The sequence below is a fragment of the Molothrus ater genome, chromosome 6, assembly GCF_012460135.2.
Source record: "Molothrus ater isolate BHLD 08-10-18 breed brown headed cowbird chromosome 6, BPBGC_Mater_1.1, whole genome shotgun sequence".
In the NCBI taxonomy this organism is placed as follows: Eukaryota; Metazoa; Chordata; class Aves; order Passeriformes; family Icteridae; genus Molothrus; species Molothrus ater.
Window position 1 is genome coordinate 22,077,171 of NC_050483.2, and position 17,450 is coordinate 22,094,620.

The window sequence follows — 17,450 nt, forward strand, 5'->3', positions numbered from 1 at the left end:
TTGGAAAGCAGGCTGCCGGCGGTTCATGGGTACAAGTGTTGCACACGCAGATGATGGCTGAAGTGCTCCCCGTGCCGCTCCGCCGGGAGAAGCTCCCATCCCATCTCTGTGGGGAGACCCCCGCGGGCCGGGTCCCGCTGCACTCCCGCCCTCCGGCCGCGGGGGGGCGCTGGGCCGGCGGGGCCGCGCGTGCGCACCGGCGGGGCGGGGCGGGGGCGGTGGCGGTGGGGCGGGCGGGCCCCGCGCGGAGCGGCCGGGGCGGGCGGGGCGCGGCCGGGCGGCCCCGGCGACTGCGGGCGGCGGTGAGTGCGGGCAGCGGGGGCGGCCTGTGCGGTTCCGGCGGGTGGGCGGGAGGGAGAGCAGGGGCTGCGGGAGCCACAGCGGCGTGGCGGTCCGGCTGCTGCCGGCCGGGTTCCGGGCTGGCTTGGGCCCGCCCCCCGCGCCTCTCGGAAGGCGGCCCGTCCCGTCCCATCCCGTCCCGTTCCGTCCCTCGGCCCTTGCGGCCCATCCCGCTGTTGCCACCTCTGTGTGTGCTGCGTCTTGCTCCCGTTACTTCCCGCACTCCAAGCGCGTACGGCTTGTGCCGTGCTTGCAGTTGCCCAGGTGGATTGTGTGGTGTGTAAGAGGGAAGGTTTCCGTGGATGGAGAGGTACCTTCCATGGAGAGCTCTTCCAGCCGGCCTCCGGGCTGGACAGGTTTGCCGAATGACTGAAATGCTCGCTGGAGAGTGTCATCACGTAGCTGGTTCTGGTGCTGTGTCAGAAAGGAGGAATAAAGGGCGTGGTTAACAGTCGGAAGCATATGGGAAGTTTTTAGTTGTAAAGCTGACTGTATTGTAGCATTCTGGCTTCTGTCCTAATAACAGCATGACACGTGTATTGCCTTGTACAGGAGATTTTAGAGGCTTCCTCCAGAATCAGATTGTGGACATAAAGTGATGAGAAGAGCCGTTAAAAGTGGAATGTTTATTAGCATCTGAGATTATTTTAGTGCTACTGTGTGTAAGTACAGTCAAGTCATGCATTTGCCAGCCCATCCTAACAGTCTTGTGTTAAGAACACAAAATAAACATAATTCAATTTGTTGCATCATTTGATTAATAATGAAATTAATGCTTCTTTTGTTCATTTATACTTATTTTATTCATATTTGATGTCTACTGGATAGTTGACATGTCAGACTTTCTTTCTAGCTCACAGAGCAAGAAAACATCCCATTTTTCCAAAAGAAAAACACATAATTATACCGTTGACATTCTTTTTCTGGAAAACATGCTTACTACTCTTACAAAGTTCTCATTATGGAGAATTCAGGTTGAATTTACTTATTATTGAAAGTTTTAGCTGAAAACCTAAGCAAGTTGTTGCTTGCTGATTTTTCAGTCTGTAGTAAATGTAAATTGTCTTTTGCAGGAACCACGATTCTTTGTGCAGGAGCTTGTAAGAAATATCAAAGATGACAGTAGTTTGTGATACTTTATATTACATCACGTTTTTCATTTCAGCTGTAGTTCAGGCTGTAATGAACTGTTTAAATGCTTTTCTCAATGTGGCTGCAATGGCAGCTCATAGAACACTTTTGTGCCCCACAAGGCACATTTACAAAGATGACAAATAAATTCATTTTTCTTGCCAGAAGTAGTTTGCCATCATTTTAATCAGATATGGTGGGGCTCCTATGAAATTCTGTTTAGAAGCACCTTTACCTTAGAAACAGTATCATGGTCCTAAGTTGTGTGTGATGCCCCATTATAAGCCCTTTGTAGGTATCCAGGTTGTTTCTCCTGTAGGTTAGCCTTTTGGTTTTTTTATTAGCATTCCCTCTGACTGTGCTTTGTTGTAGGTGTAGTGGGACTTATGAGACCTCATCACTTCTGCAGTATCTGAGATTTCCTCTCCCTCTCTCTGCCCAAGCTGTGCCTTTTTCTGGCTAGTGGCTCTTGATTGGCCCACATCGTTTCTTTCCAGCCAGGCCCAGCAGATCAGCCTCAGTTGGTGCCTGCCAAGTGGCAGGCCTCGTTGGCATCCTGTGTTCCAGTGGGACTCATGAGCATCTGAAGAAAGCCTACTTCAATCTGCTGAGGCAAAGACCCTTTCCTGAAAGGAGTAACTGCGTGTTTCTCTGCATTGTGATAACTGTGTCTCTTTTGTAGAGTTCCTCCTAAAACCTCTCTCTCTGTTTTGTAGTGACAAGAGATAATTGATGCCATTATGTGTGCCTCGGCCAAATATAACACCCGGGGTCCAGCCCTCATCCCAAGGATGAAAACCAAGCATCGCATCTATTACATCACTCTCTTTTCCATAGTTCTGCTTGGCCTAATTGCCACAGGAATGTTCCAGTTCTGGCCTCACTCCATTGAATCATCCAGTGACTGGACCGTTGAAAAGCGCAGTGTCCATGATGTGCCTGTGGTCAAGCTTCCTGCTGATAGCCCCATTCCTGAGCGAGGAGACCTCAGCTGCAGGATGCACACCTGCTTCGATGTCTATAGGTGTGGCTTCAATCCCAAGAACAAAATCAAAGTGTACATCTATTCACTGAAAAAGTATGTGGATGAATATGGGACGTTGGTGAGCAACACCATTTCCAGGGAGTACAATGAGCTGCTGACGGCCATCTCTGACAGTGAATTCTACACGGACGATGTCAACCGGGCCTGCCTTTTTGTGCCATCCATAGATGTCCTCAATCAGAACGCCCTCCGGATCAAAGAGACAGCTCAGGCTTTGGCACAGTTATCCAGGTATGTGTTGAAACTTCAGTATGTGAATGTGAAGAACACACAGTGAAAAAAGTGAGTCTAATGCAGGAGAGGAGAACACAGTGAGTTAATGCCAGCACTAGGCTTAGAGAGAACTTGTCTCTGTGTAGAGAACACCTTTCTAACTGCAGTTTGTTTCTTCTTTTGCTCTAGGTGGGATCGAGGCACAAATCATTTGCTCTTCAATATGCTGCCTGGAGGGCCACCAGATTATAACACTGCCCTAGATGTTCCTAGAGATAGGTATGTGTTGTGCTGTGTGATGGACAGATCTGGGTTCAAGTCCCACTGAAGAAGCAACAAGCTCAGAAGGGCAATTGGTAGCAAAGGATGTGCTCCTTAAACTTTGCAAAGACAGACTATGACTTGCTTGCTTCTCAAAAAAGGAAAGTAAAGCCTTGTATAGGAGAGGTATTTACTTTTGAAATTTGATAGTTTAGCCCCATCCTTAAATTTATAAGGGATGTGGCTGATAGTTTGCTTTTAACTCTTGGAGTTGCTATAAAGTTGGAGAACCTTGATCTGGTGTGTAACTGATTATGAATGCTTTACAGAATGTCCCAATTGATGCAAATTAGAAATTCAAAGATGACTGTAGCAGCAGCTTTCTAATAGAAGTCAGGTGCTTCAAGGACATTTTAAAGCAGCTGCTCTGCATGACAAAACTATGCTGAATTTCAATAGTTTTTGTTGTCTTAATAATTAGACTATATTAGTAATTGGACAAATGCTCTTAGTTATTCTCTGGCAAGTGTGCTTTAAAAATATTTGCCAGGAACTTAAAAGGCATGCATTCTGAGCTCAATTTTCACTCGCAGGATAGTTTAGTTTTGGAAGAAGAAAGGTTGTTGCAAGGCAAGGAAAATTGGAATTAGAGCAAGGCGATACTGTTGCTGAAGATGTTTCTAATATGTCAGCTGGTGTGTGCTTAGTTCTGCTGAGTTCAGTCCATTGTAACCAGTGCTTTTCCTGAAGGTCAAAGTTAACTTTCTTTTGCCAAATGTTAATAAAATCTTGCCTGAGATACGGGATCCTTGCTAAGATGGTGGTCTGTGAAGTGTATCTTGATTTCTTTTCAGCAAAGACAATTTAAAACATCCTCCAGTACCAGAACAGATTTCTTTCCTGCACATGTTTAAACAGTAAATTTCCTCATTGTAATTACATCACTGTGAAATATGTGTGAGTAAGTTTTTTCCTTCTCTGTATGAAACATGTTGTATGTATGGGTTAGCCTGGAGAGGGCAGTCAAGCGTCAGTCTCGTGCAAACAAGTCTGTTAATCTGTTAGTAAATACTTGAATTTGTTATCTTAGATTTATACTTAAGGAGAATTTTCATTTGACAATGGCATGGACTGCATGCTTATGGATACACATGTCTATCAAAGAATTGAATTTATTAACTCAAAGTAGTAGATATGCTACAGAACTTTTTATTTTTACTTTTTGATCTCAAATCTCTGTTTACATTTGGCCTTGCATGCCTTGGCTTAGCAGGCAGGAAACCTCTTATTTTGGTAGGTGTTTCTCCTAAGTATTTGTCATGCTAACATGGAAAACTGAGTAATTTAAGTAAAAAACTGAGGTGTTTTTTGGCATTCAGCTGTTGTAGTTTGCTAATCTGACTCAGTCCACAGCTGTATGATCATGAGCTGTAATACATTAGAGAGGCAATAACAGTGCTTGCGATGGAAAAAAAAAAAGGATATTTCTTTTTGTAGGCAGTCAGCAGTTGGGCTGTTTGATGTACAGAACCTATTCTACAGGTCACAGGTGTGAAGACACAGGGCCTGTGAAAGAAGTTGGGAGTGTGGACCTAGTCCCAGAGAGGCCTGAGTGATGCAGTGTGAGCTTTCAGTATGATTTTGGAGACCTTTGGAGTTCTTAGTTCATGTCTAACAGAACAAGCAATGTGGGTGTGTTTTCTTAATTTGAGAATATTTAAAGGTGTTAGGAATGGGTACAACTATGAAAGACAGTTGTTTGTAGCATCACAGGGTGAGAAGCTGCTGGCCAAAATAAAGGCATGCTGGCACAGTTCAGTTGGTTTTGAATGACTTCTCTGAACTGTACCATGACAACTCTAGAAGGACTGCATTTGTGCGAGTTTGTGGATCACTTGTGAAATCCACAGGTAATATTTGTGAAGTTTGCACAGGAGTGTGGCCTGCCTTCTAATCAACATGTCTGAGACATCATACACAGTTGAACTGTAGTGGATCATGAACTTTAATGGACTTGTGTTCCAATAATTTGCTGCAGAATATTGATCCAGATAAAGTAAGACCTTATACACAGGGGGCAGTTCAGTTATATAATAATTTTACATCTGGAAAAGTTCTTGGCTAAGGTACTTCACTAAGGGGTTGTTTGTTTATTAAATCTTTAAATCCAATTTCCAAAGGCAGTGTAAAAGTGCTTTATTCCATAATTTCAAAGGTGAAAGTTTGCCTTGTGGGCATGGAGTTTATGTTGCTAGTATTAGCTGCCATAACATTTGTAATCTCCTGCCATAAAGCTTAAAAGATAAGCTCTATATTGTCTGCTAATTAGTGCTGTTGGATTCAGTACAATGATGAGGTTGAAAGGATTTCTTTTGCAGAGGAATTCTGGTGCTGTAGAATTGAATTTATGAACTAAGATACTTTTTATTTATTTCTGTTTCAGTCTGTGAATTGGGTTCAGTGCCCTGTGAAGTTTGGCAGAAAGCTACTGCAGATGGCAGTTGGACAGAAACATTTAGTGTACAGGCCAGTTGGAGCACTTCATGGAGAGAAGAAAGGATCAATATTTGAAAAGTGGTGAAAAGTTGCTCAGGGACAGTCATTCCTTGCTGATCAGTGCAATTTAAAGATTATTTGTCTTGAGTACATTAGGAGTTAATATCCCTACTCTCTTAATGCACTGTACAATGAAAATCCAAGTGGAGTTACTTAACTGGTGTTGGTTCCCTGTGGATTTATTTAGGTAAAAGTCTGCATGACACACACCTGCTTTCTCAAGGCTGATGAGGTGCTGTTGTGTTTTCACTGGATCCTATTATAACAATCTGGTTCTGGTTTCCCAGTTTGGGGGGAGGGGGTGTAAAAAAGAGAAGGGAGATATAAACTGCAAGAACAGTAACACTCAAGCCAATTTTTTTTCTCTCTTCTTGTAACTGAATGAATATGGATAAGATATAGAACATGCAGCTTCGACTGTGAGACCTAGTCATAGCAGTGTTGTACATGTCACCAAAAGCAGGGGGATGGGGAATGTTGGAAAGGAATTAGAAATTATTTGGAGCCTAAGCTCATGTACTTAATTTATCATCTGGTTCTCAAGTTGATTTTTGTTCCTATCATAGTTTGTGTTCTGAATGAAGAGTCATATTTATGGCAAAGTGTGATCATGGTGTTTGAACACTGAACAGTTGTGCTGCAGGTCAGAGCAGGAAGTGAAGTATCTATGGGCCGTCTGATGGGGATTAGAACAGGCACAACATACTGGTGTTCATCCTGAGTGTCTTGTTCTGATGGGAAAAATCTTGGGTGATAATGCAGTATAATGGTAATTCTTGTCTAACATTTGTGGAAAACTGCTTTTCCAAACACCTTACCAATGATTTCATTCAATGATCTCTGAAAACAAGAATATTAGCTAATGGACTGTTGGTGCCTCTTCCAGTCTCATGTTGATATTTTGTTCCTGTATGTGTCCTGATTACTGAGACCTGTGCCTGCTCTGACCTGAGTAAGGCTTCTCACTGTAATCATAGCTGCAACAATGGGTACAGCTTCTCGAGATCCTTTCTTTAGTGCCTTGTCTAGTAATGTATTTGTGTCCTGCTTCTTTCCACAGAGAAGGAGACAAACTGGAATTTAGAAATATGGTACCTTAAGCAAAGCCAGTATGCCATAAGCAGCTAAAAGTATAGCAGACCCTCCTGTTGAGTGACAAAGGACTGAAAGTTTGATCAGCTCTTTGAGAAGTTTCACAAAAGAAGCTAAATCTGAGCTTCTTTTGGAACTAGGATGATATATTCCCGATGCCACCTGGTCACTGGACGTGAAATGGCAATGAGAAAACTGTTGTCCTCTACTAGCATATTTCAAAGGGGCTTGGTTTGTGATAGGAGATAGTAGCAAACCTTTTTTTTTTTTTTCTGGAATTCTGCATGGTATATTGCTTTCTTCTATACATATTGTTCTCTTCTGTTTCTTAAAGCATTTCTGTGTGGCAAAAGGTTGTCCCATCTAAGAAAAGGCACGATGCAGGTCATCCTGTTGGAAGGTTGAAGTGCATTTTAATTTATTAGTCCTTGATTTTTCCTTGTTCTCTAGCATATAGTGTCACAAGCAACCTCTACTGTTGGAACTTAGTGTCATAACATACAGATTTCTTGTTTGCATGTTTTCTGTTTATAGAATTTTTGCGTAATATTAAAATGAAATAAATTTCACTAGTATGATAACTTTGAAAATACAGGTGCAAGTAATTTCATTTTGTTTTCCATCCTGAGACATCCAAAGTCACTGTAAGATGCTAAAATACTGTTACTGTACTGCGATTTGTATCTGAAATGCAGCTTGTCTCAAACACTTTGAAAGTTGTGCTATACCCAATTTTAGTACAGGCATCTATGAATATCTTAACTAGTATAAATAATTCAGAATGTGTTTGTTCAGATTAAAATTGTCTTACGATATGTAAGCTTGGAAATTGCAACAATGACAGCAATATGTTAGATTTCCCTATATTAATGCAAAAATGATCCATTCCTCAGTGATCCTACACAATTGTAAGCACTCTGTTAGAGTGCTTGTGATTACTCGATCCAATTCAGCAGTAAACCAAGATGACAAAAACTAAAGTCAGCCTAAAACCAGCATGAAAACATGTCACTGATACATGCTGAGGGAAAAACTTACCTTAGGGCACGTGCCTTCTTGTTCTGGTAATGACAAGCAGTGAATCACTGGAGTTTGAATGTTATACATTCCCAGTTTAAACTTTCTTGTATTTTCCAGAGCTCTGTTGGCTGGTGGAGGCTTCTCCACTTGGACTTACCGGCAAGGCTACGACGTCAGTATTCCTGTTTACAGCCCATTGTCAGCAGAAGTAGATCTGCCAGAAAGAGGACCAGGGTAAAATAATTCCCATGAATTGTGCAAAGTGTATTCAATATTATGTTCAATTCAATATCATGTTTCATATTGATGATTATGAAATATAAATATAGCTAATAACTTTATGGTGAGCTTGGGCAATTTTGTAAGTATTGTTTTTAACAGCTCTTGCTATTAAAATAGATGATGCTTTCAATGCTGATGGTTCCAGTGGTGATGGTTCAATTGACAACTGTTCCCTCTAATAGCTTTATACTTTTCTTATATTGTGGTGCCCAAAACTGTGCAGAGGACTCAGAGTGGGACAATCCCCTCCTTTGACCAGCTGCCTGATGCACCGCAGGACACGGCTGGCCCTCCTGACTGCCAGGGCACTGCTGACTCATATTCACTTGTCATTGACCAGGACCCCTAGGTCTCTTTCCACAGGGCTGCTCTCCAGCCTCTCGTTTCCCAGTCTGTCCATATATCCAGATTTGCCCTGTCCAGGTACAGCCTGGCATTTGTCTTTGTTAAACTTCATACTGTTGTTGATTGCCCAGCCCTTTGATTTGTTACAATCTCTCTGCAGGGCTTCTCTGCCTTCAAGAGAGCCAGGAGCTCCTCCCAATTTTTTGTTGTTGACCAACTTACTTAGTATCCCTTCCAGTCCTGTGTCCAAGTTGTTTATGAAGATGTGGAAGAGCTCAGGCCCTAAGCTGGAGCCCTGAGGAACCCCACTGTGACTGGTTGCCTGCCTGATGTAACACCCACCATTTGCACCTGACCTGTCATTAAGCTCATAAAAAAGAAGGATGAAAATTTGTATGTGTGATTATGGGAATACTTACATCTGGAGCTTAGAATACTGATTTTATTTGTTTCTTTTTTTAAAGTAATGGAGTAAGAGATAAACACAACAACACAACCCTCCCCTACCTGAACCTTGTAGCTGGAAGTAAAGCAAGACAGTTGGAAAATAAAGCACTGATTTTCTAAGAACATGTAATTAGCCATTGAAATTAACTGTCCTGGCAATGGTGGCTTCTCTAATCTGTTCGTGTCTTCAGAACAAGAGGAGGTAGAATTTTGGAAGACATGTTTTAACTGGTTATGGAAGGTTGTTCTTTTTATATTTCATAAATCTTCTAATTACACAGCTGGAAAAGTTCCACTGTAACAAGGTCTTCTGTTATGGTTTAAAAGATGAGCAGACAGAGGCAATGGGGATCAGTGATCTGTCTGCTCATTGTCGACATCAAGTTTACAAATGTAGAAGCTTTAGGTCCTTTTCTTCTTACAGTGTTCTGAAGAGAATATGAATTTTCAAAGTTAAAAACTGATTGAAATGGTGCAGCCTCTGTTGGACACAAAAGTTATCATCAGTCTTTGGGTTCAGTTGTCTTTTCTGGTTAGGGTAGTGCTCTTGCTGTTGCTCTTGGCTGCAGCAAGTACAGTAATGCGGTCAATTAGGACAAACTTGTGCAGCAGTGGTTTACTTTGCTCACACCCTTTGTGTCCCTAAGGCTTGTGATGCCTTAGACCAGGCCAGCGAGTGGCATCTACTTGCATCCCAGCTGATTGAAGGTCTCAGGTGTTACTACATTGTGACACAGAGTGAAGGCATGCTTTGTGTTTCTGTCTGGAGAGCAGGAATGTGGTGATAGGCTCCAGCATCTATAGAGCCAGCTGTAAAGAGAGAAGCAGTCACACTGTTCATGTCCATGTAGTCAAATAAACTCTCTGTCTCGTTTTGGGTCGAATAAGAGAAGTAGGTCTTGTGTTCAGTAAAGGTGTTGGAAATTCCGTTTCTCAAAACTGTTTTTTTTTTTTTTTAATTGTGTTGGGCAGCCTGGTGTCCGGAGTGCCATCCAGTGGCCGGTCAGCGTTACTAGTGAGACGGGTTCCCAGCCTCGACTGCTTTTTGCAGGAGGGATGGGATGGGGATACACCGCCCAGAATCCAGGCTTGCTTGGGATAAACCTTTTCATCACATTATGTTAGTGTGTTATTTCTTGGGAGATGGCCTGTTCTTTCCTTTGTAGCAATGTTTGATAAGCTAGATTTTGAGTGTCATAGAGTGATGACAGTTTCAAGGCAAAATTTGCTTTTAAATGTGTACACAAACCTACTTTTTTCTTTAGCTGGTTATATGCATTTATTATCACTCATCATTATTTCCTTTTTTTAAGGCCTCTTACAAAGTTGAACTAAGGGGGTTTGATTTACTTGTGTTTTTAATTGGATTGCTTGAAATCCACTTCTGCTGGTAGCAAGTTGGTAGCAGCTGGAGACTTGTGAGAAAGAATGTTTAAAAAAAATACTATGCATCTGTTAATTGGAGCAACTAAAGTAACCAGCATGAAAATGAGTAGAAGAGGTGAGAAGAGCAGCAGGAGAGGTCTGACTTTATAAAGTGTGTGTGTTTGTGTGTTTTCAGAGCTGTAAATTAAAGATAGCATCACGTGGAGTAAAACTGGAACCCTAAGTACAGGCCTCGTGCTTCCTGTGTTCTTTTGGCAGCATGAGGGCACTCACTCACTATGTGTGTTCCTTTCACTGGGGAGTGGTTGGAGCAGTCTGACTTCAGCTGACCTGTTTTAAAAGAAAACCCAAGTATAGATGAGTATAACAATTATATGACATGCTATTTTCCAGTATTAGTATAACTTCTTTAAGCAGCAAGCTCCTAATTTAAGCTTGTATTCCTGTATGGTTTACCTCGAGTGTTTTTAAACATGTCAGTGTTTAAAATGTTCAGCACATTTTAAATATTCATGGTTTTGGAGCATGGTAGGAGTTGAGAGTGTATGAGATAACATACACCATATGGATCTTCAACTTTTCATTGGAAATATTGCCTCTATATTGCCCCAAGGGACAGAACTGAATCACAGTTAAAAAGATGAGCTTGTGGTATTGCTGCTGTCACCATATCAAGACTAAATAAGCTAAATACGAAATATTGAGTTGTTAGTTCAGCATCTTTTCTCAATTAAAATTCATGAGAACATATATGGGAGGAGAAACTAGAAGCACTCAGCACTCAGTGTCCTATCTACTTTGTTTTAGTACACCAACACCAAACAAAAGGACAAACAATCCTGGCATCAGTAGCAGGCTGATTTAAAATGCACCTAAATAATGTTTCTCTAACTTTATAATAGAAGTTATAATGCAGGTGCCTATTCTAATGTAATAAGCACTTTTACCAAGTACAGATTTATTCAGAATTGTAAATAATTTTGAGCCACTTGCTATCCCAGACTTAATTATATTTCATCATTACCCTTTCCAGTGTTGTCTGAAAATCTGGTCTTGGCAGCATGTCCACGTTTAGTTAATCTTGCTCTGCTTCTCCAGAATGGAAGGAAATGTGTTCTTGAGATCTTGGAAGTAAACTTGCAGTGCAGTCAGATGACCTGGCTGTGTTTTTTCAGCCCTCGCAGGTATTTCATTCTCTCATCTCAGATGGGTCTGCACCCAGAGTACCGCCTGGAGCTGGAGGCTCTTCAGGCTGAGAATGGGGAGTCAGTGCTGGTCCTGGACAAATGCACAAACCTGTCAGATGGGGTCCCTGCCGTTCGCAAACGCTGCTACAAGAATCAAGTCTTTGATTATCCTCAGGTGCTTCAGGTAAGGCTGTCTGTCCTGCAGACTCCTCTTCCCAGTGGTGTCTGTCTTAGCTGTGATTCTGTTCCTCTTCAGCAGTGGTAGGGTACTTCCTTGTGTTTAATTAGTATGCTGGATATCTTTTAAAACTGCATAATTTGTTATGTTAGCTTGAGTACCATATCCTAACTTTATCCTTATTTTTAAGAGGGCCAAAACCGATGTGCTCAAACTTATATGCAGACTATGCATATATGAGACTGGTCATGGTGGTTTAGTAACACAAGACAGTGTCATGTAAACTTGAAAAAATTACACAGAGGATACTGTCAAATCCAGCAGCAATGGGATGCTAAAATGGAGGAAGGGAAGGAAAAACTTTTGGAGGCAGATAAAGTTGCTCACTTCAAAACTGGAGAGGAACATTGGAATCTACACCTTCCAAAATAGCTGGCAAAAGGGCTTTCAGCAGGCATGAATTTGGAATTAATTTCTCAGCTATGACAATCCAGGCCTTGCTAGATGAAGCTTGGAGCTGAAGATGGCTTTGTCAATTGGATAGAAGGTTAAAATGAACTTTAAACAGCAAGAGTGTTACATTTAAGTAGAGTTAGTCCGATTACATCTTTTGTATGCAGCTTAGTAGTTAAATTGTACAAAACTATCTGTGTAGATATGACAGACTGAGCTAGAAGGCTTGTCAGCATGCAGCTATGAAAACATCTAGGTGAAATGTGTTTCATGGCCTTGGCCCAGCTTCCAGAGGCCTTTTGATGTGTCAGTGAAGATAAAACTAGATAGTGTTCTCAGACCCCTGTGTCTCTTGGCAGTTCACTAACAGAGGTGCTTTGGCATGCAGTGTGGTGAAGTGAGTTATGCCATAGGCCATTGTGCTCTGTCTGTGGCCACCAGCATATAATCTATCTTTGAACTTAAGCAAATGATGGTAAAATAACAAACAAGCCGAGGAAAGCCAACGTTTCCACCCCTCCTGTTAAGTTTTGTAGGAAATATGTTTAAAATTCCATGTGGAGGAGGAGGAGAGGGAGGAAAGGATCACCGTCAGTCCTAAACTTTGAGTAAAAAAAAAAAGTTGTTTGCTTTATTTCTTTAAATACAGACTGAATTGCTAAAAGATGGCAAGTCAGGGAATCTCTATCTATATCTTGCTATATATGATTTTATAACTCAGAAGAAAGTTGGCACATGCTGAGATTGTTAAAATACTTTCCCCTGCATTTCCCTTTGGAATGTCTGGCTGATAACAGTGGTGATGTGAGGAGATGTATTTATAGTAACCTTTGTCTAGACAGGAAAAATGGTTATCTGGGCAGATGAGCATGTGTGTCCACATCTGGGCTTTTTTTTTTCCTTTTTTGTCTCTCCCAGACCTTACTAGTCTCTTCCACCTGCTGCTGTGTGATCTAGTGAGTCAATGGTTAAAATGTGTGTTCATTTTCTCAGCTCCTTCCATTCCCCACACCCTTCTTTTCCTTCTCTTCCTGTCTAAGAGTGGGGGAAGGGGGACTTGGATCACAGTTCATCCTTTCCAGCACTGCCTTTACAGATGTCTTACTAGACAGACTCTTGGACTTCTGGGTTGTTAATGCTTCCTGTTTGCAGTCTTCCCTTGGATGAGATTTTCAAGGCTCTTAGTGCTCTATGGGTATGAACACAGGTCTTATGATTGCATCAGGAGACAAGTGAAGAGCCAGCAAAACCCCTTGTATTTCCTAGTTCCATCCTGATGTTTTGCTGCCCTGCTGAGCATTCTGGTTCCTTTTCTTCAGGCCATGGAACACAAGCTGGAAAAATGTTTTCTTATCTGTGGGAATCCCTGTAACAACTTTATAATTTTTCTTTCTTAAACTTAGGGATAATACTGACTTGGGATTTTCCCTGTTGTTTAGCTGAACTCTACTAGCATTTATATTGAGATCTGTAGCAAGATTCCTCAATGGCAGTGAGAACCAAAGTCCCTAAATACAGGGTGAGGGCAACATAGTCAAGAAGTCTTCTCTGCTGGAGGTTAAACTCAGGGCACTTTGTCTTGTGGACATGAGTAAATGGATTATACTCTTCTCTGCAACAACTTTTTTTATCGTTGAAGCTCCCTTCCTTCTGCTCTCATTCCTTCAGAATAAGTAGCATTGATAGAGTAAATCTTTCCTTGCAGATTTCCTTTCAAGGTAAGTAATCATCCTTTATTTACCACTGGAAGTGCTCTGCCCAAGACTGAACCCTGCTCTGTCTGAGGTCTTTTGTTACTGTGAAGAGTAAGTGAATTCTTCAGATTTCTTCAATTGTACATCTTTTTGGACTGTAATATTACCTGTGGATGGAGTGGTTTGTTTTTTCAACAGTACCACATTTCTATCCCATGAATACCTTTTATTTGCCTGTTCTTTTTTAGGAAATGTCCTCTTCTGCAAAGTGCAAATCTTAGCCAGTTACTTCATGCTTTATATTTGTGCAGTTTGCTATTTTTCTCTAGGTGTTGAATTCTATATGTATCAGTATTTCTTAGTTGATTTATGCATGTGATGCCAAAGTCTAATCCTGGTATCCATTATACCTGCTAATCCCACAAAATCATAGGTATTGTGAGCTCTAATAAGTATGGCCTTAATTCTGCTACTCACTTAACTAAGGGACACATTGAATGCTGTTGCACTTAGGAAAGATTATTTGGTCCATCACTGTTTTATTTGTGAGCCACTGCTATCTACCTTATACTTGGAGTTCTGTAACTGGAGTTTTTGTAACTGTGGAGCCTATAAGGGCTTTATCTAGCCCTGATTTCTTAATTTGCATGTGAAAATGCTGCCAAACATTGTCATTGTCAATGCTGTCAAGTGACTTGAGATACAAAATCTGATACTTCCTTACTATCCATAGAGCTGCACTGCCTTATAACAGAATCCATACTGTTTATACTCAAATAAGTTTATCTTAATTGTTGCTCATCTTGTTGTGACAGACATTTGAAATGTTTGAAACTTAATTTTCTCCTTGAGTTTTCTCAACTGAATTTTAAAGTTTGGTCATTAAAATAAAGCACAGAATTGTCCTACCAATTCGTTTCTCATCGCTCCACTTATGATATTTTTCCTAGCTCCTGGAAGATAAAATTGTAAAATTATTTTGAATTAGCTAATAATTCAGAATATACTGATTGCACAGAGCAACTTGGTTTTTGTTTTGACTTGTTTGTTGTTTTGTTTTTTTGTTTTTTTTTTTTTAATGAAGGGAAGGGCAGGAAAACATAATGCATATATACATATACACACATAATGCAAATATAACATTTCCTTTTTTTCCTCATCTGTGTGTCATTTGTTGACAGGAGTCTACGTTCTGTGTTGTTCTACGTGGAGCCCGCCTGGGACAGGCAGTGCTGAGTGATGTTCTTCAAGCTGGCTGTGTCCCAGTCATCATTGCTGATTCCTACATTTTACCTTTCTCTGAGGTTCTGGACTGGAAGAGGTCTGTGCCCTCACTATTGTACATTGAACCACTGCCTGAGATACTTCACTGCCTCAGTGATTTGAATCAAATCTGTGTGATAAGTTGAGTGTACTGTGGGCTACAGGAAATGAAATACAGAGGAAGATGCACACTGTCTTTGCTCTTGATCTATTATGTATCAAAATAGGAGAGGAAAATAAATGAGACTGATATGACAGAGCATTTGATTAGCCTGTAGCCTGTCATTTTTTCTTCTAAAACAGATTTGTTGTATAATCTTGTGCTTGAATTCAATGAGGACTGGTTTCCATTCAGGCTCTTTCAACGAAAATATATACTAAATATTGCATCACAGAAATACAAATTCTCTGTATTGCACTATGATTCCCAAGTTTATATGAGATGGAAAGATATCATTACTTTGTGACTGAGTACACTGCTAGGAGTTTAGATTATTTTTCTATGCACTGTGCCCAGTTACATGGTCTTGGGATAGGGATAATATGTACAAAAATTATTTGGTTTATTTTTAACACTGTATATGCTATTACTGTTTGATTATTCCAAAAGTCTCTGCTGTCAGCAAGTCAGTGGCAATCCAGAGATGAGAATTCAGGATTTCTGAATCTCTGTCCCTTCCATAGTTATTTGATTGTCTGGACAGACCAGTCTACAGACTTTGATGGCATTATCTATGGGCAGACTGGCTGGTGTTGGGAAGGAACTGCTGTGGAGTATTTTGTTACACTGAAAGAAGACTGCTTCTTTTTGCTTATGTTTTTTGAATATGTCTTGTTAAAATAGGTCAAAATTCTGGATTGGAAAAGCAGTCTTTTAATGAAAACTTCTTCTAGAAAACTTCTTTCAGTGTAGAATTTCTCTTTTCTCACCTTGCCACATGTTTTCTTTTCTTTGCTTGTAGGGCCTCTGTTGTCATCCCTGAAGAGAAGATGCCTGAAATGTACAGTATTCTGCAAAGCATCCCCCAGCGACAGATTGAAGAGATGCAAAGACAGGTAAAGCAATGTACCATGGTCAAGTTATTGTCCTTGCTTTGCTGTTGGGGTGTAGGTTCATACACCTGCCTTGCTCTGAAAGCTTTTGGAATGCAGAAATATCCACTGTACTCTCATGTTAATATTTTATTATTTGACCCTATTCTTTCTTTCTGCTAAACATCTGCATTTGCCATCACTTTTCAGTGGGATGGAAGCTCTCCCTGAGTGTACTGCCTACTGACCTCTATTAACATATTTCTGATGAAATCATGGTGTATATTTGTTTTTCTACATGATATTTAAATTGTAGTAAAGAAGTTCAAGAGTCTGTGTTTATTTCAAAGGAAGCTTTGGTTTGTAGAAAAATTTTAGTCACTTAAAATGTGAGGGGAGCATTAAGTCCAAAATATTTTAAATATTTTATCTACACTGACAATTCCTCTGAGAGAGAGATTTTTCTTATTTGATGACTGCAAGAGCTGAGACCCTGAACTGTCAGGCCAGCAAAAAAGATATTAACATGTAATGTACACTTACTTGTATCTAGGATATTTCATCCTTGACATCTTACTGTACTTGAGCATATATTGTCACCAGGCAAGATAGTACTCTTATCATTGCCTCAGTTCCTCATCAGGAAAATCATAGAGGAAGTAAGAGCTAGGTATTTAAGGAAAAAGTTAACCATCTGATTTCAAGTGACTTTTCAAGATGCATGGAATTTCTGTAGTCAAATTTCTGCAAGAATTGTGAAGTCATGTGTCTGAAATTCTCTTACACAACCTTAGTGACAAAGTGGTCCTTTGCATGGTCCTTGTAAAAAGTGACCCAATTTTTTCAGACATTTTTTCAGAATGTAGCCTACAACACTCTAGTTATTTCTACTTAGGCAGTGCTGAAAACTGCACAGTGTGTATTAATAGTGATATATGAGGTGAAAATAGACTCTCAATTTAAGTGTAAATATCTTTCACACCTGAATTCTGTTGCCAGCTTTACTTCATTCTGTTCTGAGTCTGCAAATACCACAGCAGCCATCAGGGGTCTCCTTTCTCTTTAGTGACTTCACACAAATGAACCATTTTGATGGGGCCTGCTGGCAGCACCAATGTGCCACCAAAACCAGGAGGTGAGAAAGTAACCTTGGTGTTACAACTCCTAGAGATGTGATTTTTGGTTTAGAGATGTCAACACTAGGGAGTTTTGCCTAATAAAGCTTTAAAACTGATATTAATAGTCTGTCAAAGTATGCAATAACTTTCTTGTTGACTATTTCACTGATAATGCAAAAAATAATTTCAGGATAGTGTTCTCCAGCTATGGGCAATGCACATGACATTATTGACACCTTAAACACTAAAGTATGAAATCAGGCAACTCATTTGTAAAAAAAAAAAAAAAGCCAACAAAATAAAGACAAAGGAGCAAACCCCCTAAACATTCACAACGAAACAAACCAACAATAACCCCCTTAATTTGGGTTATATATACATTATCTATATTACCTGTAACTCTATACA

At 40.6% G+C, this 17,450-nt stretch overlaps 1 protein-coding gene across 2 annotated transcripts in view; it reads left to right on the forward strand.

The window, feature by feature from the left end:
* The first annotated feature begins 239 nt into the window (after positions 1 to 239).
* EXT2 (exostosin glycosyltransferase 2) overlaps positions 240 to 17,450 on the forward strand; it is a 72,846-nt gene continuing 55,635 nt past the window's right edge. Inside the window, exons 1-7 of one of the 2 annotated variants that reach the window (XM_036384396.2) lie at positions 240 to 302; positions 2,187 to 2,746; positions 2,918 to 3,007; positions 7,775 to 7,891; positions 11,293 to 11,488; positions 14,811 to 14,950; positions 15,855 to 15,948. In XM_036384396.2, the coding sequence (XP_036240289.1) occupies positions 2,211 to 2,746; positions 2,918 to 3,007; positions 7,775 to 7,891; positions 11,293 to 11,488; positions 14,811 to 14,950; positions 15,855 to 15,948 (1,173 nt within the window). In that variant the 5' untranslated portion in view covers positions 240 to 302; positions 2,187 to 2,210. Of the gene's footprint in view, positions 303 to 593; positions 1,002 to 2,186; positions 2,747 to 2,917; positions 3,008 to 7,774; positions 7,892 to 11,292; positions 11,489 to 14,810; positions 14,951 to 15,854; positions 15,949 to 17,450 lie in introns of those variants that run through there. The other variant, XM_036384397.2, reaches the window with a different exon arrangement.